Here is a 26,669-nt window from a genome sequence, read left to right as displayed (position 1 = left end):
GCCAAGTGGGCCGAACTGGTTTTCTTTTTTTTTCTTTTTTTAAATATTTTATTGATTTTTTTACAGAGAGGAAGGGAGAGGGAGAGGGATAGCGAGTTAGAAACATCGATGAGAGAGAAACATCTATTCAGCTGCCTCCTGCAGGCCCCCTACTGGGGATGTGCCTGCAACCCAGGCACACGCCCCCGACCAGAATCGAACCTGGGACCCTTGAGTCCGCAGGCTGACGCTCTATCCGCTGAGCCAAACCAGCCAGGGCCGAACTGGTTTTCATTGTGAAGCAGGCCCAGCTCCTGGAGCTGAGGGGTGTGTGTGTGTTGGGGGGGGGGGGGGGGGCAGGGGAGGGGCTAAATTGGGAGTCCCCAATTACAAAGGCCTGTTTTAAAAATGTATTTTGCAGCTCGTTCGGCCCCCCAGCTGCAGGCCCTTGAGATCACAATGTGGTCAGATTGGAATCACCATTGAAACACATTCAGACCATACCATTGTGTTTTCTCAAATGTGCATCGTGAGCCTTTGGCTTTATCGTGTGATTAAAGTCTTTGTTTCCTAGTTAAAGGAAAATTGAGGAATCGGATCAGAAGAGGGAGCCTGGGGTTTGTTTGTGGACCCGGACACCCTTCTCCTGTGCAAACACCGAACTGATCGTAGGCCAGAGGAGGACCATAAAGATAAACCCACTTTCCTACTGCGCGGGGGTCTGCAGACAAGTGAATCAGGAAGGATCAGAGGGTGCTGGCCTGGCTTCCTTCTCCCCCTCCGGGCTCTGTGGTGCAGACAACATGAAAGAGACTAGACTGGGTGTTGCTAATCCTACGATTCCACTCAGGACCTCAGAGCATGTTCTCCCAGACTGCGCCTTATCTTGTCCCCTCCCTGCTGGCGTCATCTGCTCCTCCTGGCTCCTCTCTCCTCCAGCCTCACCTCCCAGCCCAATCTGTGACTAGGCTGCCTGCCCAGCTCAGTGTCTGCAGTTCAGTTTACCAACATCCTGGACGACTGGGGAGGAATAGGGGCTCCAGGATCAACCAGATAATAGAGGAGGGAGGCAGGGAAAGTCCTATTTCTGACGGGAGATCAGGATGAAGCCCCTGAGGCTGGGACCCTGGGCCCGACAGGGGATCCTGGAGGAGGCATCCATGTCCCTAAGGGAGTCCTTTGTCTTCGTGATGATGGTGACAGGACCTGACCAGGTGGGAAAACATGGTAGGTCTGGTCCCAGGAGAAAACCTTTACATGAACACAAATAGACAGATCTCGCAGGGGGAAAAAAATGAAAAGAAAAAGAAAAACGGACAAGGATGGTTTGGACGGGCAAAATGCATAATGGCAGCCACTTATGTGTCCCTCTCACCCATTATGCTTCATTAACATGCAGCACAGTCTCCAGCCGCCTATCATTAAATGCTCCCGCTTACACGTGGTAAGTTTTCCCTGATTAGCAAAACGCTCACACTTGGAAACTCAGGTCCTCACAGAAGAGTCCTTCTGCAAGATTGTTCTCGGCTTAAAACTTTAAAATAAAGAAAAGCAAAAAAGGAATAGAACACCAAAAAAGAAAAAAAAAGTAAGAAAAAAGGAAATTTGCTCCTGCCCGGGCCACCGGCACGGCTGACACAAAGGGGTTAAAAGTTAAGTGGAAGTGAGCTTGAAGATGAGGCCTCTACATAAACTTGAACAAGGCATCTGGGGCCCACACAAACCTCCACCTTTTTTGGCCTCGAAGGCGGCAACCCCAGCCTCCCTCCCCACGTCCTCCGCCTTTGGGACCGCGCAGGGAAGCTCACGTTAGTGGCAGCCAAGGAGAGGGGCCGGCCTTGCCAGGACCAAAGAGGGAGGGGAAGGGAAAAGCAAGAATCGCCCACCCCGCTCCCGGGAGGAGGGGCGGGCGTCCGAGCGAGCGAGCAGAGTCTCGGGCGCTGTGCATCTCCCGGGAGCCGCGCGGGAAGGATGCTGGGCCGCAGGGGCGCGCGCGCGGGGCGCGGGATGCCGCGGGGCTGGACCGCGCTCTGCCTGCTGACTCTGCTGCGTGAGTACCCGCCGCGCGCGGCCGCCGGGCTGGACGGGGAGGGCCGAGCGCTCAGCCCGCTGCGCGGAGGGCAGGGACCCTTGCCTCCATCCAAGCCCCCACGCCCAGGGCCGCTCCAGGCTTCGGGGAGCGAGCCCCTCACCTGTGACTCGGCGGGGCTGGGACGGGCAGGGGAGGCGACCACGCCGCGAGTGTGCACTAGCCCAGGTGTTACCCCGCGGCGAGCCCCAGGCGTCCCGCAGTGGGACAGCGCGACTCGCTGGGGTTGCCTCTGATAGGCAGCCCTTCGAAGGTGCTGGTGCCCCTTCCCGTTACCAAAGGTGCGGAGCGCAAAGTTGCAGAGAAGGGAGGAGAGAGGGGAGGAGAGGAGCAGCCGAGTTTTGCGGCTGATGAGTGAGAAGCAGCCGAGTTTGGGGGCCTGAGCGTGTCGCGGGGAAGGGGGCCAGGCGCCCACCCAGCCCTGGGACAGGGGGGGCCCGAATTAGACGTTGAAGGAAAGGGAGCAAAGCCACCTGGGACGAGGCCGGGGGCGCAGCGCAGGAGGCCCAGGAGGCAGGCTGAGTTAGGTGAGGAGGGGAGTATGGAATGGAGAACAACCCGCGCGAAAATCCTCGCATCAGATCGCAAAGTGAAGTTACAACTCGCTCTTCCGACACCCACACCCATTCCACTGCAAGGAAGGTGGTGGTGGAAGGAGTTTGTTCTCCCCGCTGCCTCCCTCTCCCACCACAACTCCTCCCTCAGGCACCAGCTCAGGATTGTTAGGTTTGGGGATTTTCCTTCCCTGCCCGCCTCCTCCAACTTCTAAAACTAGTGGACAGGTCAGAAGACTAGTGGACACTTCTCCTCGTCCATAATGCTCTGATTTCTTAAGTTCTTGCTCTCAGTTTCCTTAAAAACACACAAACAAACCCACACACAATAGGGCGCTCCGTAAATATTCCTTTCATTTGGAGATAGCATTCTCTATCTCATTTCATTGCACTTAGAAGGTTTTAAACATTGTAACTTGTTCTCCCTTTTGCTCAAGATTCGGCTCCCAGGGCTCCCAATTCTCTACTCTTCCCAAAGGCCAGCCAGCAGGGCCCCACAGAGTGGTCTGGGCCAGCCAGCTGGGCCCCGCTCTCAGCCTCCTTTGTGGTCCCTTTCTGGGTCCACCCAGTTGGAAAGCGACTCATTCTGGGCTGGAGGAAGCTCTAAGTTAGGCTCTGGGTTGACCTGTTTGGCAGCCCCAGACTTGCCCTTTGGGGCAGGGAAAACGCTGTCCCTGAGGTGTGCAAACCCTAGCGAGGGGATCCCCCTGGGTGAGCTGATCAGAGGCTCTGATTCACATCAGATGCTCCTCTGCTTTGACTCCACAGCTTGTGATGATGACCTGGTCCTGGGCCCACCCTTTGCTTATTTCCTCAGCTGGCCGGGCTCAGCCTCGCCTGCAGCAGTAGAGGTGCGGGGAGCAACTTAACCTCTTCAAAACCGCAGGCTGACCTGTCGAGAATTTCAGTCTGGGGGTGAGGGATGGGGCATGCGTCCCGATCCTCAGTCTTGCCAGATTGCGCCGGCCGGTTTGGCACCTCTATGCCTTTCTTGAGAACTTTCTAGGGTGTGTTGTTGTTTTAAGACTCGGAGTCGTTTTCTGTCCTGGGGATATATTGTGGAGTCCATGAAATGAGTGACTGTACCTCGAAATGCTAACAAAGGGGCGTTGCAGAAATTCTGGGCTATTATTACTGTGAAATTTAGAGCAGCAAGGGGTGCTGTGGCTTTCTCATCACCCGGACACAGAGCTTTGTTCTGAGAAGTTCTTTTTCCCGTCCCTGGAAGGAGTTGGCATGGGGATGGGCATAGCAGCCAACCTAAAGTAGACTTTCTTAGTTGGAAATGGAGCGGCTCTGGGTGGCGGTGAGAGGCATTGCCACACCAGCTGGGGAGAGGAACCCCATTTGTCAGACTCAGGGTTTCCCTCCAGCCCTCCGTGGCCAGTCCCACCCCTTCACATTCCTCTTCTTCCTTTGAGTCCTTCTGTGCCTGCAGACCCCACACCCATATCCTGTCTGGGGCCACATGTAAGAGGGGGGAGAAAAAAAGAAAGAAAAGGGAAAAGAATTTTATCAGATATTTTCCAGAGGAGAGAGGACTCCACCCTTTGAGTCTCTGCCACATGGCGACTGAGGAGGAGCAGCCTGGGGACCTCTGACTAATTCAGTGGCCCCCAGTCCTCTTCCTTGTAGGGCCAACCCTGCTGGCACAACCTGTGCAAACGCAAGCCTTCTGCAGCATTCCTGCTTGACAGATAAAAACAGGCCACCGGGGCCTTCTTTTCTTATCCCTTTGGCTCCACCTCCTGGGAGCCTCGTTCACTTATCCTCAACTCCTTCATTCTCTGACGGTCTTCAAAAGCTCAGGGCAAAGGGTGCCAAACTGCAGCTGATAAACTCCTGCCAGTCTTACAAAAACAAATAAAAAGGAGGAATAAATTCCACTCCTTATGGTCTCACGGCCTGATTTCCTTTAGACCCTGGGCAGGCAAGCCCGGGCTGACTTTCAGGGCTGGATGGTTACCCAGCTCCACCCTGAGGGTGCCTGGGCCTCCCTCTCTCATTGACTTGACTTGATCTAATGGCCCGAGTGTGGAGAACTGGGCATGTGAAGGTATGGGAACAGAACAAAAAACCACCCTCCAGAAGAAAATGCTCAGAGTCACTAGAGCAGAATTTCCATATTTTTCTGGGCTTTGACTTCGCTGACTTCGCTAATGGGAACATTTTCTTGCCTCCTCATCAAAGAAATAAAAGCACATTATCTATGACTTTTAGTCCCCAAAGCCCCCAACTCTGCTAAAGGGAAAGATGTGTGCATCTTGGGGGATGCATCCTGGGACCTACAGACCAGAGCCCACCTGGGAATGAGTCACTTCCCTTCAGGTGTAAATAAAGGAAAAGGCCTTTTGGCTTCATTGGAAAGTCTGCTATTTGTTGATTGGGGAGAGTTGGGCGTGGACAGAGAACCTATCACTGACACCCACAGGGGAGCAGCCTCTCTAGGTAGCCAGTTCCATTGTTCAAGAAAATTCCTTAAATAGTCTTTGGATGAGACAACCTAGACCCCCTGGACAAAGTTAGGATGTGCAATTCCGCAAGAGGTTGACTCGCTGAGCATGATTAAAGAAAGTTGAACTTTGTATTTGATGAGCCTGAGACAAAAGGCTGAAGTACTCCAGAGTCCAAGGAGAGAGAGAGAGAGAGAGAGAGAGAGAGAGAGAGAGAGAGAGGAGGGGAGTGCCTGGAACAGTGTAGGGACAGTGGAGGGTGGAAAAACCTGGCTAAGAGACCTTATGATACGATGTGGATGTTTAGCACCATCGTGTCTAGAATTTCAGTTTTGTCACCTTCTCTTTTAGGCTGTGCTATAATCTCGCCCCAGGCTCTCAGACCTTCAGTGAGCACAGGGTAGCCTATGTTAGCAGTCTTCTGGGGAGAATAAAGGAGTGGGTGCTTGGCTAGCCCACTCTGAAGTAGTGCAGACCAAGAATTGCTGCGGCCTGAAGATGGGGAGGCATAGCTCTTCCATCCAGGGGTCAGTGGCAACCAGAAAAATGCAGAAAGAGGTGACTGGGAGAAATGTAGGCCCAGAGGAAGCTCAGGATATTGGGGTTCCACAGTAAGTGGATGGGGTCCAAGACACATCATTTAAATTGTAAAGGGAAGTCTCAGTACACGGGGCACACTCAGGCCACAGACACTTGGTTTAAATTCAAACGTTAGCTTGGCCTCTGATGTATAGGAAGGATCAGCCCAGCTCTTTGTTCTAAGCCAACGAGGCCCAAACTCCTGGAATCGATAACAAGGATGCTTCCCGAATGCTTCCAGGAAAGATGGGCGGCTCACCATCTTGCAGTTCATTCCATCTTTTAAAAACTTACCTCATTATTTTAAGTTTTTCTTTGTCTTGCAGTGAAATTAGCCTTCCTGCAACGTCTAGTCATTCATTCCAATTCTATTTTTTCTATTAATTCACAGAATCATTCTGATCTTTCTTCATGACAACCATTTTCGACCTTTCTAATCACCCCACTAGATTATAAACTCCTTGAGGACAAGGATGTATTTAAATTCTAATGACGCTCACCCCTAATAGTGGAAAGGAATCTTCTCTTGTTTAGTGCTTCCCACAGCACTGCACATGGTCCCTTATACGTCACTGGTGCTTATGAAAAATAAGAATGAATAAATAAGTGAAATGTACCTTGAAGAAAGTTATTTACTCTCCCTCCCAAATTCTTCTTTTCTACATCAGAGGTTATAGGAAAGGGCCAGATAGCAAATATTTTAGACTCTCAAGGCATGGTCCTCTCCGCTGCATATTGTATTTATTTTATTTTACAACACTTTAAACACATGAAAGCCATTTTTAGTTTACTGGCCACGGTATAAACAGCCCATGGGCGGGATTTGGTCCACCATCTGCAGCTGCCAACCACTGATGGAGATGAAATAACAGTAGGCCCTCAACCATAGGACTTGGTTTCTAGAACTCTCCTTATTCTGGTTAACTTCCCATGGACACTCCCTAAATTAATAAACTTCCCCTTAAAATATAGTCTGAAATGAGACCCCTCTACCTAGTGGTGGTCGGTGTGACCGTACCTGACACAGTCTCCATTCAGTCCAAGTGTTTATTTTGAACTCAGGACTGTGCTAAGCGCTCTGAGTAAAACAAATGAGTAGAAGAGACAGTCTGGCACTAGAGAAATGTATAGTGGACCTGAAGTGGCAAGACCTCTACTCAGGAAACAGCATATATGATTTGTGCTCCATAAGTGATGGAGATACACGTCCTAAGGTCTTGGAGAAGCAGAAGGAAAGGGGCCTGCACTGAAGATAACCACTATTTCTTGATGTTTACCAGATAGACTAGCTGCTTTACACCCCTTTCCTCCTTTGTTCCACAAAACAACTAGGAAGTAGGGACTATTTTTATCCTCACTTTACAGGTGAGGTTTAAAGAGGGGAAGAGGCCAGGCTGGTGTGGTTCAATGGTTGGGTATTGACCCAGGAACTAGTAGGTCACAGTTCAATTCCCAGTCAGGGCACATGCCCGGGTTGTGGGCTCAATCCCCAGTGGGGGCATGGAGGAGGCAGCCGATTTATGATTCTTTTTCATCATTGATGTTTCTACCTTTCCCTCTCTCTTCCTCTCTCTGAAATCAATAAAAACATATTAAAAAATAAAAACATAAAGAGGGCAAGAGGCTTCCCAAGGCCCCACTGCCGAGCATGGTGCAGAAGCCTGCCTGCTTCCATCAGGGTTTGAGAGCGGAGCCTGAGCTCTTTGCTTCCAGGCTCTGCCGTCTTCTCGTCAGCTCAGGAGTGGGCTCCCAGGGACGGCCCTGTGCTCCTTCTCCCTAGGACTGCATCTCTATGAGCTGAGACACCCAGGAACTCCTCCAGGAAACTCCTGGTGGGCTGGCTGCTAGAATTTGAAAGAATGGGCCGAATGGGGCTGACTGGCTAGGAGGTCAGAAAACAACACCAGCAAAAAAAAATAAAAATAAAAAATAAAACTAAGCGTCTAAGAAAAGTAAGATCAAGGACAGGAAAACCAGTCTCCTAAGGTGTGGAAATTGAGTTATTTAGGTAGCCTTTCTGAACTGCTGAGGATTTTAACCCCACATCTACCCCCCTTTAAAGAGTAACAATAGCTTCAATTTACTAGTTATAGGTAGAAATCGTATGAAAATGTATTTCAGACTCCTCTGCTTCCTTAAGTGTACCAAAACAATAGGACTTTAACCTTCATGCTTCAAATATATCATGAAAATAATTTGCTCAAGGCACAACTCAGTGACATTCTAATGCTTATGAAGGTGTACATATTTATTTACTCCTCCCGTAAATGATTCCAGGCTAGCGTGTGGGTTTTTGATACTTATGTCTGTTTTTCATTTATTTCTGTTTCTTCACTTTTAGCTGCTGCTTCTCCTTATTTATTGTTTGTTTCCAGGGGTCTCTTTTTAATTTTTAGCTTTAGCTAATATATCAAATAAGCAACTTGAGAGTATTGTGTGTAAAACAAGAATAATTGCCTCTGAATAAGTGCCTGTAAGTTAAATGGGTGACTTTTGCTACATCAATTTTGTGACATCTAACGTGGCTTCTGAGAATCCTCGTATTGCCAACTCCCTGAGGCCTCGTCTTCTTCTCTTGCTCCATGTGGAGAGTTGAGACCACACAGCACACCGCGGGTCTTCAGTGCAGGCCCCTTTCCTTCTGCTTCTCCAAGGCCTTAGGACTTGCATCGCCATCACTTGCAGAGGACAAATCATGTAAGCTGTTTCCTGAGTAGAGGTCTTGCCATGTTAGTTCCATTATAAATTTCTTGAGTGCCAGTTAATAAAGATGGACTGAGAAGTAAACAAAGCATTTCCTTCTATTTTAAGTTGTACTCTCATACGGTCTGGTGGAGGCCTATGCCTCCAGTCTAGAGTGGAGTGGATGGAGTGCCGGTCTTACCCATCGATTTTAAGAATCTGACTGGTAGGCTGCTGTCCCTCCCCGCGGAATAAGGGAACAGAAGTTCAGATAAAGAAAGGTCAGAGTCGAAGGCTTAATGCCATGGGTGTGTGGGGGAAGTAGGACGCAAAGAGGTCTGTGGCCCGTCTTGATTCTTATAAATGTCATTTCTTCAAGACCCCAGTCTCTTCAAGGGAACGAACTCTATAAAAGGGTCCCTAGAGACTGTGAAACCACGAGACTCCCTCACTGATGGTCCCTGGATTGCAGCACCAGGCCAGGATCGTCTCCCATGGCCCTGCCGAGGTGCCTCCTGGCCCTATACCAGCTTATGCGTCGCCTTTCTGTTATCCATCTCTATTCAGCTTCCCTACCATCTCCGAGGCTTCCCTGCTCACCCTAGACTCAGAGACACGTATGTGAGGTTGGGGTCCCATTGCCGTTTGCAGATGGATCCTCAGTGCTCAGCTGAGGGGTGGGTGGGAGGAGGCTGCGGCAGCCGGGAGCCCGACCCTAGTGGATTGGTAGCTGGCCTGGGCCTAGGGTTGCTTCACTCATCTGGCACAGGCACCTCTGTCCTCAGAACTAGCAGCGGGTCTCTGGACACATCTGGAAAAGTTCAAAACTGTTTGTCTGGGTGAAGGAGGCCCTGGGGGAGGGGGTTCAACAGCATGACATCACCGCAGCCAGGCCCAGCTTCCTTCGGGAAGAGAAAAGGGCAGGGCCAGGCTGGGCCAGATGGGATTCCCAGGAATGGATGTATTGGAGGGGAGGAAGAGGAAAGGGCGGGCAGGAAGAGTGACGTCAAGGGGGATTCCTGCGGTCCCTTGCAATGTACCTGGAGAGGATGGCTTCGGTTCTTACCACCTGCCCCCTACAGTGAATCCAACCCTTAGGGGCAGATTGCTGAGAGGGTCCTACTGAACAGATGGAATCTGCTTCCCCATCTATTTCATTTTGTTAAACTCACTCCCTGCCTAAGCCAGACAGGAGCCCCCACTTTTCTTTCCAGAGAACGGAGGATGCCTGCTGGTCCTGGGAAGTTTGGCCCCCTGAGTCAGCTACACCTCCACGGCCCCACTGCTCCTCGCCGCGCATGAACTATGCCTTTCTCTGCCCAAACCCTGGCGATGCGGGTTCTCACCTCTAAAACGGAGAGAACAGTATTATTCTGTCCTCCTGCTCACCAGCCACGTAGCATTCAGATGACTGTTGTCCTTGCCCTTCATAGCAGTCTTCCTGCGGCAGGTTGGGGAGGGAGGCAGATATGGGGCAAGAGAGACTTGTCGCCATTTCTAGGGACACATTCTTGGCCCCAGGTTAATTGCCTTAAAATTGAAGACGAACTTCCCTCCTGTTGCTGGGGGAAGGGAAAGGTGTCATTCAACGTTGCTTTTCCCTGGAAACCTCGGAAAAAGGCGCACCTGGCTCTCAATCAGGAACATTTAGAGACAAGCTTTGGGGATCCTCAGGAGACTCTCCTTGAGGATGGCACTGCTGGGTGTGAGCCCGGGATCTCCAGTCCACCCCGGACATGTACAGGGCCCAAGCCAGGAGTACAGTGGAGGCCCACACACTGCATGTCTAAAGACGTCCAAGTTATAAACCAAGCCAACTGACTGATAAATAAAATACCGTCTGTTCTCCTACCTGGGGAAACATATCTTCATGGCCACCGCAAGGCCAGGTTGGAATGTGCGACTCACAGACCTAGAACTCAGTCCCACAATGTGGCTGAGCAAGAAGAGGTGGCCCTTGGTCCTAGCCCACCCCCCTTTTCTCTTCTTAACCATGACGCTGGCCCACACCATAAGGGATCTTCCACGCATGCAAGGGTCCCTCCACCCGCACGCTTATGTTCTAAGCCTTTGCCCTGCAAAGAGCCACCCCTCGGCCGCCTCTGGGCCTGGCGGGCGCACACTCTGGTGCTGCAGCTCACCCTCCGCAGGATGGGCTGGGAGAAAAGGCCCGTGCGGGTCCCCCGGTGAGTAACACGTTCTAGGTCTTCTGGCCCCCAGTGCAGATTCTGGAAGGGAGGCTCCGTCTCTGTGGGCACCGTGGTTGGAGGGCAGCGCAGGGCGGGAGGAGGGACAGAGTGTGGGCTCTAAAGCTCAGGGTCCAGGCAGGAAGCGGCTCCTCCCTGGATCTAAAGATGGCACTGCTGGCTGGGAACTAGGAAGCACGGAAGGGCAGGCACCCTCGGGAGGATCTTCAGAGAATAACTAGATCCAGGAACATTATACTGTAGCAAGTTAGCATTCATCTCACTGATTCCCCCAAGAACCCACGTAAGGAAAGAACCCTCACTTTAGAGATTTGTAAACTGAGACGCACGCACACACACATGAAATTGCAGAGTTACTGGCAGAGCCAAAACTAAACTCTCCGTCTGCATCTGATGAGAAATCAGGCCTGATGTTCTCCAGATCATCAGCTAGATTTCTAGGGCAGAGATTCCTGAAAGAAACCTTAGGGTTGCCGGCTGCTGTTCTTCAACCAAAGGAAAGCAGAATCAGTTTAAAGGCCATGAGGGAAAGAATGCGGGGAGTTTGGGGATGGGAAAGTCTGGGAAGAAGAGAAGAAATGTAAAGGGACTGCATAGAGAATGGTATGAACGTAGTGATTGTTCCAAGAATTAAAATGGTGGTGGATGGAGAGTGAGAAAAAGAGAGGATACGTTAAGAAAGGAATAGAGATATATCCTCTCCACATTTTAGATCTCTGTAATATTTATTCAAGTATACTTTGATATTTTAATATTTTACTTAACATGTTATGAACATAGCCTCACATACTCATATTGCTATAGTTTTCCCATATCTCTTTATGTATAATGATTATGTATCTTTGGTGCATATGACATTTATCCTATTGTAATTCATTTTAGTTGCTTGCAACTTTTCCCTCCTGTCGATAATCCTCCTATAGATAATACTCTCCAAGCCACTCGTTGCATACAAGCTTTTCTTTCCCTATTTCCTTAGGAAAAATCTAGTCGTGGGAAATTAGTTTCCTGTCCAGGAGGAGGTTCTTGTTGCTGCTGCCTTGCCATGGGTGGCAGGAGATGTTGTAACGCTTCACGAATTCGCATATCATCCTGCGCAGGGCCCAGGCTAATCTTCTTGGTATCATTCCAATTTGAGTATATGTGCTGCTGAAGCGAGCACAGGATATTCTGGATGGAAATTGAATCACACCCTGGCCAGTTCTCTCAGTGGTTAGAGCATTAGTTGAAGGACCAAAGGGTTGCTGATCTGATCCCCGGGTTGGGGCATGTGTGGGAAGCAACCAATCAATGTGTCTCTGTCACATCAATGTTTCTCACTCCCTGTCCTACTCCCTCCCCTTTCTCTCCCCCCACCCCTAACTCTCTCTAAAAATCAATGAGAAAAATATCCTTGAGTGAGGATTAACAAAAAATATATATATAGAAGAAGAAGGAAGGGGGGGGCAGAGGAGAAGAAGGAGAAATAGAAATTGAATCAGGTGATATCATGAGGCTCCAAGACAATTTAGGTTCTGACTTTTCCTCCTTGTTTCCCTACAGCCTCTGCATTCACAGATACAGATAACTTGACTACTGTTGCCACAGAGCCATCTACTCCAGGAATGCTTTCAGCTCTTCCTACAAATGCATCCAACCAGGAACCCGTAACACAAAGGACTCATGAAAGTACCACCCTCTACCCTGTCTCTCAGAACAGCAGTGGGACCACAGCAGCCATCTCAGGTGAAAAGTGTCTGTCTTGGGTCCCAGAGGGATGGTGCTGGTGCTTGGGTAAAGCATTAGGACATTTGCAGACGGCCCTTCCTGCCCCTGCTGACCCCCATAGAGGGAAATACAAGCTCCTATAATAATGGCTTGGGCATCTTGTTTAGGGTACCCTGTAGTAAGTTCTAGATCATTCTTCCTCCAGTGACAGCGTCCTCAGGCCAATGCCTTGGCAGCTGATCCTGATCAGTCATGCTCCTTGTACCTCTGCTCTCATGCTGAGTCGGGTTTAGTGATGAAACAGGACTAGATGAGAACTCCCTAGAGATCTCTGACCTCTCCTGAGTGAAGGAAGGTGTGTACAGCTTCAAATTGGGGGTCTTTGACTTCACTGGAGTGGACCAGCATCCAGTTAAGTTTCAGAATCCTGAGGGAATTCTAATACACCTAGATTACAGCTATGGTTCCAACAGCTGGCTTGAAATGAGTTCCGTAAGGGTTAGGCCATAAAGTAACTCTTAAATCCCCAAATTCCCTCTTCTGAGTTGAAGACCATGCCAATGTCATTATCTATAAGGTCTTCACTCATGACAATGAACTGAGATGTGTGTGTGTGTGTGTGTGTGTGTGTTTATGTTTATGCAAATGTGCTCAAATGCACATTTGTGTTTTGGTCTTTTCCAGAGTCTACAGACAATTTTACTTCTACCTCTGGGATCACCCCAGTTCCTGGAACCGTGAACTCTTCTGCCCAGACACAGACCTCTTTAGCCACCATAGTATCTTCCACCCTAACCAACTTTTCAACTTCAGAGATGACCTTGGAGCCCAGCATGTCACCTGGAAATATTTCAGACCCAACATTCAATAGCACCAGTCCTGTGGCATTTACCATTGAACCCAATACATCCTTTTCTTCTACCCCAAGTACCATCAAGGTGTGTGAATTAGGCCAAAAATGGCGGATTTCCCCCTCATTTCATATACATATGCAAGCTCTATACTCCCCTTAACAACTTCTCATCCCAACCAATAAGATTTGGGTCATTAAGAATTAGCATGGGCCCTGGCCAGTGTTGCTTAGTGGTTGAGTCCCAAACACTGAAAGGTTAACAGTGCGATTTCCAGTCAGCGCACATACCCAGGTTGTGGGTTCGATCCCTGATCAGGGTGTGTATGGGAGGCAACTGATGTTTCTCACATCGATGTTTCTCTCTCTCTTTCCCACCCTCCTTCCCTCTACTTTAAAATCAATAAAAAGAATTAACATGGAAAATATGCAGCCTAAATATTACTGGAAGGGGTAGAAAGAGGGAGAGGGGTGGAGTCAGGTGGCAAGGCTGATCTGTGCCATGGGAATTGCATTTCTAAGGAGTAGAGATTAAAGGGGATTCTCTTCGATCCGTCCAATCCTCACTGTGTTTTTCTAGTACCTCTTGGTCTGGGCTTTGATTAGGGCCCCATTCCCTTTTGTACACATTTAGAAACCATCTTTCATTTAATGGGGCTGTTTTTCCCCAAATGCTTAGGGCAAATACCATTTCCTCTGTGTGAGAGGGTTTGGCGGAAATGCCAGGCATAGAGAGGCAGTGAGGAATGGAACAACCAGGGATGGTGAGATCACCGGCCCTTCTCAGCCCTGCGACTAGTGACTGGCAACAGCTTTCAGCACGGAGGGTAGAACATATGAGGCCGGGGGACCTGGGAGCGGGAGCTGGGGGACCTGCCTGGCTTCCTTTTTAAAGGATCTAGAAAAGGAAGGCGGACAGTCCTCGGGGCCAGGAGGACACTGAGCCTTGCCAAGATCTGCCCAGCCCCCATTATCTGTTTGCCTATACAAGGGGAGGCAAAAGTAGGTTTACACGTGTGAGTACGCAAAACATATAATTTATTCTTGTATTATGATTCATTGCATTATTTTTGATATAACACCTGTAAACCTATTTTTGCCCACCCTGTGTGGCCTGACTGCGAGTAAATCATTCACCGGAGGAAAAACAGCCTGCCCCGCCCGCACATATCTCTGCACAGTGCGTGCCAGTGTTTACCAAGGTTGCCAATAGCTGGTATCTGCTGGGACCGGCGGTGAGATGGAGGAAGAGAGTAAGACTGTCATAAAGCTCTAGTCCTCTAAAATTTTTATGCATTTATTTTATTTTATTTTATTTATGAAATTTATTGGGGTGACATTGGTCAACATAAACATACAGGTTTCAGGTGTGGGTTTCTGTGTTAGAAGATCTGTATATGGCACCATGTGCCCACCACCCAGAGTCAAATATTCTCCCGTCATCTTATATTAGGACCCTCTTCTCCCCCCCGCACCTCTCCCCTTCCCAGACGGCTTTTTAAAATTCTTTTCTCTGAAAGTCTCTAAAGAGTGTACTTCACAGAAGTCCAACTGGAAAAGAGGTGGGGCAGAAATGAGAGGCAAAGATGCTGGCTTATTTACTTTGTTTTAATGCAGGGAGACATCAGATGTTCCGGAGTCAAAGAAGTGAAATTGACCCTAGCTATCTGCCTGCAGCTAAATGAGACCTCCACCTGTGTAAGTCAAATCCCCACCCCCATGCCTTGCCTTCCCTCTCCTCTCCTCCCACAGTTCCTTCTCAACCCCCGAAACCATTTGTACTAGATGGACTGTGGTGGGGTCTTAGCAAGGTCAGGCTACTAACAAAATGAGCTTTGTGTTTAGGGAGTAAGAGGCCCCATCTGGTGGACAAAAAAGATAAAGATGATTCTATTTAAATGCAGTTTTTACCTCCTCTGGTATAGTCTCTATGGTACATTTAATATATATAGTCAGATTTAAGTTTGATTTTATATTAAGAAAGTCCTTCATGAAATATAAAATAGTCACCTAAAATATTAATTTCTTTATTATCTTTATTTACATATAACTTTAGTCCATATAGAATTTCTTTTTCTGTAATGCTGTGTTTTTCATATAACAATTTCCCAAACATTATTTCTTTCTTTGTTGATCAGAATGCTTCTTTTTGCTTATATTAAATTTTTATATGTCACAGGGCATATTTTGATAGATATTTTATTTGTTCAGTTTGCCTGTTATAACATTTTTTTAATTATTATACTTTTACATTACAGGACTTTTAATATTTAGCCAGGCAGGTCCTTGTTCTATCAAAAATGAAAAGTACTTTTTATTCTTTTAGAAAAAATTTAGGAACATCTTGTCAAGATTTTTTTTGATTAAAATTTTAATTGAAACTAAAATTCATATTTTTTCTGGTCTTCTCTTATACTATTCAGCATCTTGGTTTTTTAGTTTCTTAATTTTTTTCTATAGGTTTTATAGATTTCTTAAATTTATCTATAATATGGACTTATTATGTATTACAATTAGTTATTGTTGGGATATCAGAGTTAATTGAGTTTGGAATATTTATCTTGAGGTTAGCCATTTTGGTTAACTTGCTTACTAATTCCAGGAGCTTTTTAGTTTATTCTTTTCTATTTTTAAGGTAAGTTATTATGTTACCTTCCACAATCTGTTGTTTTTCTCCTCATTTTTAGTAGTTATGCCTCTTGTTTGAGTTTCATGTCTTAGTGCATTGGTAAGAATGTACAGTGTCGTGTTCATTTTTAATGATATAGTAGACCTCCTTACTTTGTTTCAATAAACCTAGTTTCCTGACAGTAACAAGGCTCTGGGTGAAGGATGGGATGACAGGAAGAGTGGTATTTACTTACAGGAAAAAAAACACCCACAAAAATAGTTTCCTTATAAATTAAGAATTCATTTAAAGGAACCATACATGTGATGTGAGGCATACACCGACCCGGAAAGGGCTAGGAATTGACTGCTGTAGAGCGCATGAAATTACTTATTTTGTCTATTCTAACTACTGACATCTACCTGTGATTATTAGGTGGGTGGTTCTGACTCACAGAACTTTTAAAATTATACCTTAGAGAATTAACTTAGGACTTTTAAAAACAAAATAAATTGTGAAGACGTAAGTTCACACAATGGAATAACTAAGTCCAATTTGCAAAAGAGCTAACTTAGACACGAATATAAATTCTCTGTGTGTTCCTGATGCTGACTTCCAACTCAACTCATTAAAAAAAAATAAAAATGCCAAATCCTTTGCTAATTCTAGCTCAGGAAAATAATCATCTCCCCCGCCCCCCGCCCCCTCTTTCCCCCTATCATCTTGGTTGAACGCTTATTTTCCTGTGCATCACGGGCCTGTGCCAGAATGCTCATTCTTTGTACCAACAATTTAGAGCTGATTGCATAACCTTCTACATGTCTGTCCATTTCTCTTCAAAGTTCACATTTAGGGAGGATCATCACATAAAGCAAGTGCCAGGAACTTCCTGCTACTCCAGAAATAATTCCTCTTACGTTGCTATGACCTCTTTCACCCTGTGGTCTTGACTGTCTAGTCTGTGTTGTGGCACAGCTGAGAAGATCTGCACTCTCCTCTGAGATGTGGGGAGGGTCCGTGAGTATCAGTGTGGAAAGAGAGCAGCTCCCCCGGGATTCTAAAGAAGGCTTCTGCTCCGCTTGCCGTGAATCAAGTCTACGGTAGCAACAGTGGAGTGCTGTCGTTTCCCTGGTGGGTCTACGACTATCGATCCCCCTTCCTTCCTGAGGTCCCCTCTTCCCCAGACCCTAAGCAGCAATGCCTCCTATGATTCCCCAAGGTCATTTTCCTCAGACAGCCATCCTTGTTCTGAATTTTTAGCCACCTCTCTTCTTGTGTCCCAGATTCCTTTTCCTTGAGTCCCACATGATGGATCATCGGTCGGTTCCCAATGCTGATGGTGCGGTGTTAACTGTCCTTAGGTTGCTTTGTACTTTTGATGTCAGAAGGCCTGATGGTACTGGTTCTGACCATGGGAAACTTAGGCCCTACTCACAGCCTAATGAGAAGCATGAGAGTTTGGATTCCCCTAACATCACGTCCTTGAATACGTAGGTAATGTTGGCATGCTCCTGCATCTGTATTCCCAGGAGAGAAATGCACAAGCATCGCTCTCAGCCATTCAGACTCTTGTTCTGTGCCAGTACCTACTGAGTATCCAGCGTGTTAGCTCTCGCTGTGTGGATTCTTTCGGCTTGCCTTCCACACATGCATTCTGTAGACATTTGTATCCCAACCACCCTTCTTTTACTCCCCATCCTTCACCTCTAGGCACACATCCCCTGTATGATCCAGGGAGAGGGAGGGCGAGCCCACGCTCTTCTCAAGCACCTCGTACCACATCTCAGAACCCTCATTAGCAGAACGTGTCACTCCAAGTCTGACTTTCATTGTCTCTGCTGCAACCTCAGGTTAATTAAGTTTTTGTGGTTGTGGTTTCTCAAATTGTTTCCAAAATGTGAGGTTACTTTATTCTCTTATGCCATACCCATTCTTTTCCAGGAGAATCCACCAAAAAATACTTTTAATGGCAGTAAAATACACATGACATTACCATATTTAAGTGTACAGTTCAGTAGTGTTAAGTAGAGTCACCTTGTTGGGAAGCCAATCTTCAGAACTCTTTTCATCTTCCAGAACTAAAACTCCACACCCATTAAACAATGTCCCATGCTCCCCTCCTCCTAGCCTCTGGCAACCACTATTCTACTTTCTATTGCTCTGAATTTGATTACTCTAGGTATGTCATATGAGTGGAATTATACAGTATTTATCTTTTTATGACTGGCTTATATCACAGCATAATGTCCTCAAGTTTCATCCATACTAGAGCCCATGTCAGAATTTCCTTACTTTTTAAGACTGGATATCTTTTCCTATTGCATGTATATACTACATTTTGTTTATCCATTCATCTACTGACGGACACTTGGGTTGCTTTCATATTTTGGCTATTGTGAATAATGCTGCTATGAGCATGGGTATACAAATATCTCTTCAATGCCCTGATTTCATTTCTTTTGGTTATATAACCAGAGTGAAATGGCGGATCATATGGTAATTCTACTTTTAAATAGAGTTTATGTTTTCCATAACAGCTACACCATATTACATCCCCATCAACAGGTCAAAAGGGTTCCAATTTCTCCACATCATTGCCAACACATGCCATTTTCTGGTTTGGTTTGATTTGGTTTTGTTTTTGAGTAGCCATACTAATGGGCGTTGCTACTATCTCATTGTGGTTTGGGCTGGCATTTCTTAACAATCAATGACATTGATCATCTTTTAATGTGTTTATTGGCCATTTGTACATCTTATTGGAGAAATCTCTATTTGAGTCCTTTACCTGCCAATTTGGTTTTTAGAACGACCTTTCTTTATAATCAGATCTGTTTGTGCGGAGGTTTTATTTACTCAGCTAGCTCACCTCACCCTTATTCTGTCCCACTGACTTCATCGGAGGCAGATTGCACATCATATCCCCAGCCCACGCCTTCCTTGCCCTATGCCCAAACATGAAAGGTCAGTTTCCATGCAGAAAAACAGCTTACAGATGGAGGACTGATGAAGACAGTGTGTTTCTTGGAAAGAGCCTGGAATCTGGAGACAGCCTAACTTCGTGCCCTTGGTCAGCTGTGCACTTGTTGTGTGACTTGTGGCAGGTCCTTTAATTCGTACAGAACCCATATGAACATAGAGGTTTTGCCTGCATTTTCAAGCTCACACCAAAGTAGATAAAATTATTGAGGGAGAGGCAGCACTGGGAAATATCTAAATGTCATTTAGAAAAATTCCTGTCCTCCTCTCCCTACGGTAATGCTTAGCATGCTTCCTTGACAAGCTAAGAGTCCTTGCAAAGTTTGAGGGTGCTACTCTAGAACGGTTGGGTGGTTTTATGATTGTGGTTATTATTTTTGCAAAGAAACTTGTGCAAGCAGATGCCGTCGGGGGCTCACAAATCGGGTTCTCATGAGCGAACTGGCGAGGCTGTGGCCTCCTCCTGCCCCCTCTCCCATGATGCCTGCCCACAGCCTCTCTTGGGGAAGGATGTTTATTTGAAGCATCCGGAGAAGCATTGTGCTTTGTTCAGGATCCACCTGCTCGTCTCCAGGCTCAAGCACAATGCTCTGATGCCGAGTGGGAGGCTGGCCGCCGTTATTCCCTTGAATTTAGTCCAAGAAACCAAGCAAGGGGCGGAGGGCCTCTGTGTGAAGGCCAAGCCAGTTGGGATGCTAGGTTGAACAACAATGCACTTTTTGTTTATTTGGTGCTATGCTTAGTTCAGTCTGGGTTCCACGTTATGTAACATACACCTGCTCCCACACTAAGGAGTCTTACAGTCTGGTCAGAGAGAAATGACAAAAACAATAAGGCAGAATATGATTAAACATCAAAATGTGGATTCTGGATGGCAGAGTACATAAGGTATTGCTATTATTGATAGTAATAGTAATGGCTGCCATTTTCCCAGTGCCCCTGGGGGTTTCAAAAGCCTGCTGGGCACTCTTCATACAACACCTCCTTACTCACCTCAACAACTCAGACTTCAGCTAAGGACCCTGACACTCGGGCAAACTGCATGACATGAACGAATCTAGTCACTAGCAGAGCAAACGTTGATGTGCATTCTGATAGGAGGTAGGACCGGCTTCAGGGAGGAAGTGGGATTTGGAAGGATGGGGAATCCAAGGGAGAAAGTAGTGTTCTTCATTCTCCTGCAACTAGGCTTGTGCCAGTCACAGGCTCTCATGCCCCTGAGCTTCCTCATGGGGGTTCCCCCAATCAAAGGCCTCTGCCCACTGGCTCCTCCTCTACACTTTCTGCCTATTCTTCAAGGCCTACATTGAGACGCTCTGATAGCCCCACGCCAGATGTGTGCTCACCCTCCTCTGAACGCCCATAGCATCTTAATTGTACCTTTCTTTGGTAAACTACGTCTGTGACCTCTTGGTCTCTTTTTGCTTCCGTTTCTTCATCTATAAAATGAGGAGAATGACAGTACCCATTTCATGGAGTGAGGCTAAATGTGAGGCTAAATGAATCAATATGTGTAAAACACTTGAAACAGTGCCTGGGACATAGTAAACTTCATTTGTGTTCATTGCCATGCACACAAACCCGGAGCTTGGACATGTAGAATTCATGCTACTCTCCCCCAGCCCACACACATACCCACCACGTGACACACGCACCACGTAACACACGCACCACGTGACACAGGTTTTCACACAGCATCGTATATTCAGGGCTTGATAAATGTCAAGATCTGATTGAGGTGCAGCTTCTTGGACTCAGCTGCTTGAAGATGGTGCCGCCTCGCTTGGCTTGTCTTAATTGTGCCAGAGCCGGTCCCTCTGCCCTCTCAGGAAGGAGACATATTCCAACCGGAGACACACCAGAAGTCCCGCCATCCAGCAGCACTTCCCTGCTTTTCATTCCGAAGGCATGGCGCTAGGGAGGGTGCAGTGCTCAGGGAAGCCAGGTGCGGCTCTCAGAAGGGACATGGGTCTCAAGAGGAAGGAGGCTACTGAGTGTGTCCAGTGTGGTGTCCAGGCTACCTATAGCAAGGAGCCAGATTTTTCCAGAAGCAGAGCCTCTACCCAGGACTTCACAAGGGAGACCTGCAGAATTCAGCCTTTTCCTGAGGGCTGAAGCAGCCCTGGCCTGAGAGTCCATTTCTCTGAGACCTCAGCTCCCAGAGGGCTTCCAAGGCCGCCGGTGGACTCATCTCTCTGTGGCTTGGAGGTCAGCGAGGCCTGCTCTCCCGGCCTCATCCAAGCCCAGTGAGTTTCACTCAGCTCCCTAAAACTCCAGCTGATGGAAGCAAGCTGGGGCCCGAGGCCAATCTTGACCTTGCCTTGTGCGAGAGCAAAGGAGCCTGGGTTTTCCTGCCTTGGGCCAGGGCAGTCGGAAAATACCCAGGCCGCCGTCCAAGCTGGGAGGGCCCTCTGGCCTTGCCACAGAAGCAGTCCTGCCTGCGAACAGGAAGCTTTCTCCTCCACGTAGGCTCAGTTCTGATGGCCCTCACACGCCCCCGCAGTTTTCCCCGAACAGGAAGGCGGTCAGAGCTGTGCAGGCATTTCCTCCTCCGCCATCTGCCATCCGGACAGAGGAGAGTCTTGGTTTCCACTCCTTTCCTGTGCAGGGGAGGCCACTCTGATTGCAGGCTGCCGGCACAACCCTGGGGCACTCGAGAACGGGGTGTTGGAAGGCACAGCCAGGGCCCGGGCCTGGCTCGCTGTTGAAGAATTATCAGAGTTTATCTGCTGAGCATGAGTTCCTGAGTAGGACCCAGTTCCTCAGTATGGACCAGTCAAGAGCCTGGAGGAAGACCTCTGAACCTCAAAAGCACGGGCTCCAAACTTATGTTTTAATAGATATTTGTATTGATTTCAGAGAGGAAGGGAGAAGGAGAGAATCATTGATCGGCTGCCTCCTGCATGGGGATTGAGCCCCAAAAGCAGGCATGTGCCCTGACTGGGTATCGAATCATGACCTCCGGGTTCATAGGTTGATGCTCAACTACTGAGCCACACTGACTGGGCAAGGGTTTCACACTTTTAATGGGAAAGAGGGATAGAGGCTTGACAGAAAGACCATTTCCCTTTGCACCGTGACCTTTGTGAGACCCCCTTGGAGAGTAAGAGGGGAGGGACCCAGGATCCTGCCGAGTCTATAGTCATAGATTTTGTCTCCACTCCTCACCCCTCTTGGCTTTTTCCTAACATTTGGAGCTACTCTAGCCTTGACACAAAAGATTTTCTCCTCAGTATTGCGCTATTAATATTTTTTATTATTGGCAAGTTCTTTTGAATTTACTTTGAATAGTATATGTGGGCAGGGCAGTCCTTATATAAATTTGTTCTCTGGCATCTTACACCTAAGACACTCATAGATACATGTTTTGGTTCTGAGAAGTTTGTTTCGTGTTTTTTCTCATTGTGTTCTTACACACACACAGTTCGAGGTGTGTTGTTTTTGTGTGGTTGTTTTTCCCCCAGTTGAAATTTTAGAAAAAAGGGATCCTTCCTGTGGAGGATTTAACCAGAATTATTGTCAAGACTCTGGATGCAGTTCAGGGCATAAGAGTAATTTCATCTCTTGCTCGCCCTTTTCCTTGGTCTTCCCAGGAGAACTTTAAGAAGGACAAGGGAGAGGAGCTGACCCAAGTCCTGTGTAAGAAGGATCCGGCTGAGGCTGCGGCCAGTGTGTGCTCCTTGCTCCTTGCCCAGTCCGAGGTGAACCCTCACTGCCTGCTCCTCGTCTTGCCCACCCAAACAGGTAAGGGCCACGTCTGTCTCGGAGGTGAGGAAGGGAGTGGGGCTGAGGTTAGAGGATGCTGGGGAGAAATCAGGCATTGTAACTCAGAGAGTGCAGGGGCTGGGGGGCAGGGCTGGGCTGACTTTGGGAGAGGCCATCCTGAGATGAACCACCCTGGTCATCAGAGCATCTTCTAAAACAGCTTAGGAGGACAGAGCAGGATGGGCTGGCTCAGCTTCTAGATTCAACGACCCCCTGTTTCTAATTCTAGAACGGAGCAGCAAGTTACAACTTCTGCAAGATCACCAATCTGACCTGAGAAAGGTGAGTTCTCAAAGATGATGGGTTTGGGGTGTTCGCTGGAGTAGGGAGAGAATAACGATCTCTCTGGACTTCCCATTCCTCCCTCTCCATCCTTCTCCAACAATCTTGACCTTCCCTATGCTGAACCAAAATCTCGCAGTGCAGCTTGATAAAGAGATATCAGTCTGAAATCCTATTTAGGAAATTCCTGAGGTCCATGTCTTCCTGTGTTCACCCGCTGTTGGGTCACACACACGGTCTAGTGTGGGCTGGACTCCTTTCTACAACCCACCTCCCACAAGTGACGAGGCTGTATGCTCTGTGCCTTCTCTTCCAGCTCGGGATCCAAGACTTCACAGACCAAAGTGTGGAAAGCCACCAGCGCCATACCCCCAAGACCCTGATCGCACTCGTCACCTCGGGGATCCTGCTGGCTGTCTTGGGCATCACTGGCTACTTCCTGATGAACCGCCGCAGCTGGAGCCCCACGGGAGAACGGCTGGTTAGTTCTGGGGTCCAGGCCACAGGAAATGAGGAAGATGGTGGGCTTCCGGGGCAGCCCATGAATGTCATGTCAGGGGAGGAGGGATACCGGAAAAGGCACTATTTGTGCCCTTCCACAGGGATAGGCCAAGCCTACACATACTGTGGCCTTGGATGAGTCAAAACAAGACGCAGGGTGGGCCAAAAGTAGGCTTACAGTTGTTTGTATATTCCATAATGCAATCGTTAAGAAATAATCATCATACAAGAATGAACTCTGTGCTTCGTGTACTCACAACTGTAAACCGACTTCTGCCGATTGGGGAGGGGGACTGACTGGGACCAGCCCACCTCACTGTGGTCGCCGGTGGTCCCTGCCATCGACTTATTCTTTTCACTGAGATAGTTCATCCAGGCACGACCGGAGCAGCCTGCTGAGTCAGCCACTTGCAAACATATTACGTGGCCACGGGTGCCACTTGGCTCACAAGGGGGCATGTGGTGGGAAAACATACTTTAAAAAAATTTATTTTGGGGGGAAAAACCTATTTTTGACATATTCTGAATGAGGAAGGAATGGCTGGGGTTTGACTGGTGGCCTCTGGCGGGGGGGTGGGGAGGCTGGGGAGGGGTTGTTGTTACATGTCAGGGAGCCGGGTGTCTGGGGAGCTGGCTGCCGGCTGGGTGGCGGTGTGGTGCTCTCCTCTGTCCTTTCTCCTCTAGGAGCTGGAACCCTGATGGCTCTTCCGGAAGAAAGGAGTCTGCACAGGCAGCCGCCCCCCTCCCTTCCCCCACCCGGTCTCACACCCCTGCTTACAGATAATGCTCCTTTATTTATGCACTGTCTAGGGGGAAGACCCTTATTACACGGAGAACGGTGGCGGCCAGGGCTATAGCTCAGGCCCGGGGGCCTCCCCTGAGGCTCAGGGAAAGGCCAGTGTGAACCGAGGGGCTCAGGAGAACGGGACCGGCCAGGCCACGTCCAGAAACGGCCATTCGTCGAGACAACACACGGTGGCTGATACCGAATTGTGACTCGGCGGGTGGGGCGAGGCGGGGCGATGTCTGCGGGGAGGGGGCCCGCCCTGCTGGAGGTGCCATCCCTCGCCTTGCACCCTTTGCCACTGCACACACCTTCCATGGCCATTCCTGGGGCCCTGCCCTGCACCATAGAGGGGTTCTCTCCACCTTGGGGAGCGGCAGGTAACCCTTTATGCATTCAGCTCCCTGAACCCAGACGCTGGGCTCCCTTGAGGAAGGATGTGACGGGGAAAAGCCAAAGCTCAGAGAAGCTTCCAGTCGGGGTGGATGATCCTACAACCTTCACACTTGGCCCCTTTCCTCTCCCGCATCTCTGCCTCGTTCTGGGAACTCCCGGGAGAAAGCATGGGCTTTTCTGGGCTACAGTTTCCTCCCAGGAGGCCTTGCCTTTTACTGTTTCTTCCTTATATTTTCTTTCTTTGCTTTAAGGAAACCAAAGCAGCTCACTACACCTGCTCTTTGTTATGATATAGCCAGACACCTTGTCGTCTTACACCATGTACCTTACGCCCTCTCCAAGTCACTGTGGACCCGTCACCTGCTTCCCTCTTGCTCTCCAAGGCTCCCCCGAGCTCCGTGGTCCCCCCACCCCTGTGTGCAGAGGCCCGCACAGCTTCATGGCTGAGCCTGGACCGGGGCTCCGAGTTATAGAACAATGTCTCTGTTTGGGAGACGGGATGGAGGTGCATGGACACATGTGTTCCCACCCATGGGGTCAAGTGGAGGAGAGCAAACAGCTCAGTACTGGTCGTCCCGGAACCTCCCAGAGCCTCTGTGCGGGCCCCTTCCTCCCAATGGTCAGAGTGGACAGGAACACGGGACCACATCGCTGAGCCAAACCCCCTGACCTGTGCGCATCTCAGGAAGCCTCTTGCTCTTAGGCGAGGTCCTGGCCTTACCCTCTGATCTCGATGGCTTCCTCCTTCCCCACCCCCTGATTCCTGGGGTGAGCTGTGTCCTCAGGCCCCCAGCAGACTCCCTCTGTCCCTGTCTCCCCCACCCTGACCCCCTTCACTGCTCTGCATCCCCTGGTGGTCAGGGCCCCAGGACAGCCACCAGAGGACCCCTGTGGGTGACCCAGGTCCTCATTTTTGTGGGGGTTTTTTTTCCAGAGGGGTGAGCAGGGATCCTGATTTCAATGACGGTTGGAAATAGAACTTTCCAGAGATAGGATGATTGGATAGATTTTTTTCTTCTGAATAAAGAATGGTGTGTAAATACTGTAATTAAAGTAATAGTGAAACACATTTTTCTGTGGCTCTGACCCAGCTGGGTGTGTCTGAGTGCCAGAGCGGCCCGTCTCTCCGTCCGCTCCGCTGGACTGTGCGGTGATGTGTAGGGAGGACCTTCTCGGGACACAGGTACCCACCAGGATGCGGCCCCTTGGGATAAGCCTACCAACTACTCCCCTGTCTCGGGGGAAGACGGGGAAGGCTCCCGGGGACGCTGGACATCTCTAGTCATGGAGAGAAAGACTGGAATGCAGAGCCTTCTGGATGGGGGCTGGTGTGCTGACATCTGGGGGGCCCTACCCTTCATGAACACCTTTCTGAGAAGAGGCGCATTTTGGTGGCTGTATGCAAAATATGCAAAACACAGGGAAGGAGCCATGTCCTGTGCACCCTCTGTGAACACGCCACCCCCGCCCCTGGCTGGGAGCAGAACAGGGAGATCTGGCTGCCAGGTCCGGGAGGGGTGGTCTCCACCCTCAGCGTTAGGACAGCAGCCTAACTGTAACACCTTCTGTAAGCACACCACCACCTCCTGCCCAGACCCCCCCTCCCCCCCGCTCCTCAGACCATAGGAAGTGGGGGTGGGGGGGGACCGGACACCACTGAGGAGCTTTAGGAAATGCTCCCCAAGTGTGTCAACAGTGGCGGAGGCAGTTGGGCCCAAACAAAGGATCCTTCCATTCTTATCTGACCAAAGCCAGTCCTTTCCCTTCAGCAGGGCCCCACCCCACTTCCTCCTTGTTTTCTCCAACTGCTCTAACCAGAGGTTCCTCCCCAGGAGACGGAGCGGGAGATCTAGAGCAGAAGGTGACAGCTGGCTGTGGGGGGTTGGAGAAAGGAGAGGTGGTTGGTCATTTGAAAAAAAAGTCAGGTCCTCCCATGAGAGTGACCAGATGAGGGGCTGGCCAGTTAGGGTGGCAGGAGCAGGGGTGCAGGGGTGGGTACAGGGTACAAGCTCCTAGGGAACATGGGAGGAGAGGGAAAGGCAACTGAGCCTTCGAAAGGCCTCCAGCCTCAGGCCCAGCAACCTAAGTAGTATTTTACCTCGAGTGTGTCCGGGTGTGCAGCTTTGGGAGGAAGGGGCGTGTGTGTGTGTGTGTGTGTGTGTGTGTGTATTTAAGGGGTGGCGACTAGTTCTGATGGCTGGACTACTTGCGCTGAAGGGTCTCAGCTTTCTAGACCAGCGGTTCTCAACCTGTG

The 26,669-nt window shown here is 49.1% G+C and overlaps 1 protein-coding gene and 1 non-coding gene across 3 annotated transcripts; one reads left to right on the top strand and one right to left on the bottom strand.

Moving 5' to 3' along the window:
* The first annotated feature begins 1,780 nt into the window (after window positions 1-1,780).
* Window positions 1,781-25,484, top strand: CD34 (CD34 molecule). Of its 2 annotated transcripts, none has more exons than XM_059675498.1 (8): window positions 1,781-2,029; window positions 12,086-12,268; window positions 12,935-13,188; window positions 14,718-14,798; window positions 22,281-22,431; window positions 22,682-22,734; window positions 23,051-23,215; window positions 23,920-24,061. In XM_059675498.1, the coding sequence occupies exons 1-8, from the start codon at window positions 1,951-1,953 to the stop codon at window positions 23,932-23,934; spliced, it is 981 nt and encodes a 326-aa protein (XP_059531481.1). In that variant the 5' UTR covers window positions 1,781-1,950; the 3' UTR covers window positions 23,935-24,061. The 2 variants fall into 2 exon arrangements, with proteins under 2 accessions (XP_059531481.1, XP_059531480.1); XM_059675497.1 differs by having other exon boundaries at window positions 1,783-2,029; window positions 24,046-25,484.
* On the bottom strand, window positions 11,600-11,705 carry LOC132221504 (U6 spliceosomal RNA). Its single transcript, XR_009450033.1, has one exon. It is a non-coding gene; the product is annotated as a U6 spliceosomal RNA (small nuclear RNA).
* Window positions 25,485-26,669: the final 1,185 nt, after the last annotated feature.

Source organism: Myotis daubentonii, chromosome 18, assembly GCF_963259705.1.
Source record: "Myotis daubentonii chromosome 18, mMyoDau2.1, whole genome shotgun sequence".
In the NCBI taxonomy this organism is placed as follows: domain Eukaryota; kingdom Metazoa; phylum Chordata; class Mammalia; order Chiroptera; family Vespertilionidae; genus Myotis; species Myotis daubentonii.
The sequence above is the reverse complement of the archived record's forward strand: the minus strand, read 5'-3'. Positions and strand labels throughout refer to the sequence as shown.

Excerpts from the sequence above, each read along its gene's own strand:
- CD34 (XM_059675497.1), top strand. The coding sequence starts at position 1,951 with ATGCTGGGCCGCAGGGGCGCGCGCGCGGGGCGCGGGATGCCGCGGGGC. Across the intron at positions 13,189-14,717 it reads CTACCCCAAGTACCATCAAG|GGAGACATCAGATGTTCCGG; the intron begins GTGTGTGAATTA and ends GTTTTAATGCAG. Across the intron at positions 22,735-23,050 it reads ACCAATCTGACCTGAGAAAG|CTCGGGATCCAAGACTTCAC; the intron begins GTGAGTTCTCAA and ends CTTCTCTTCCAG.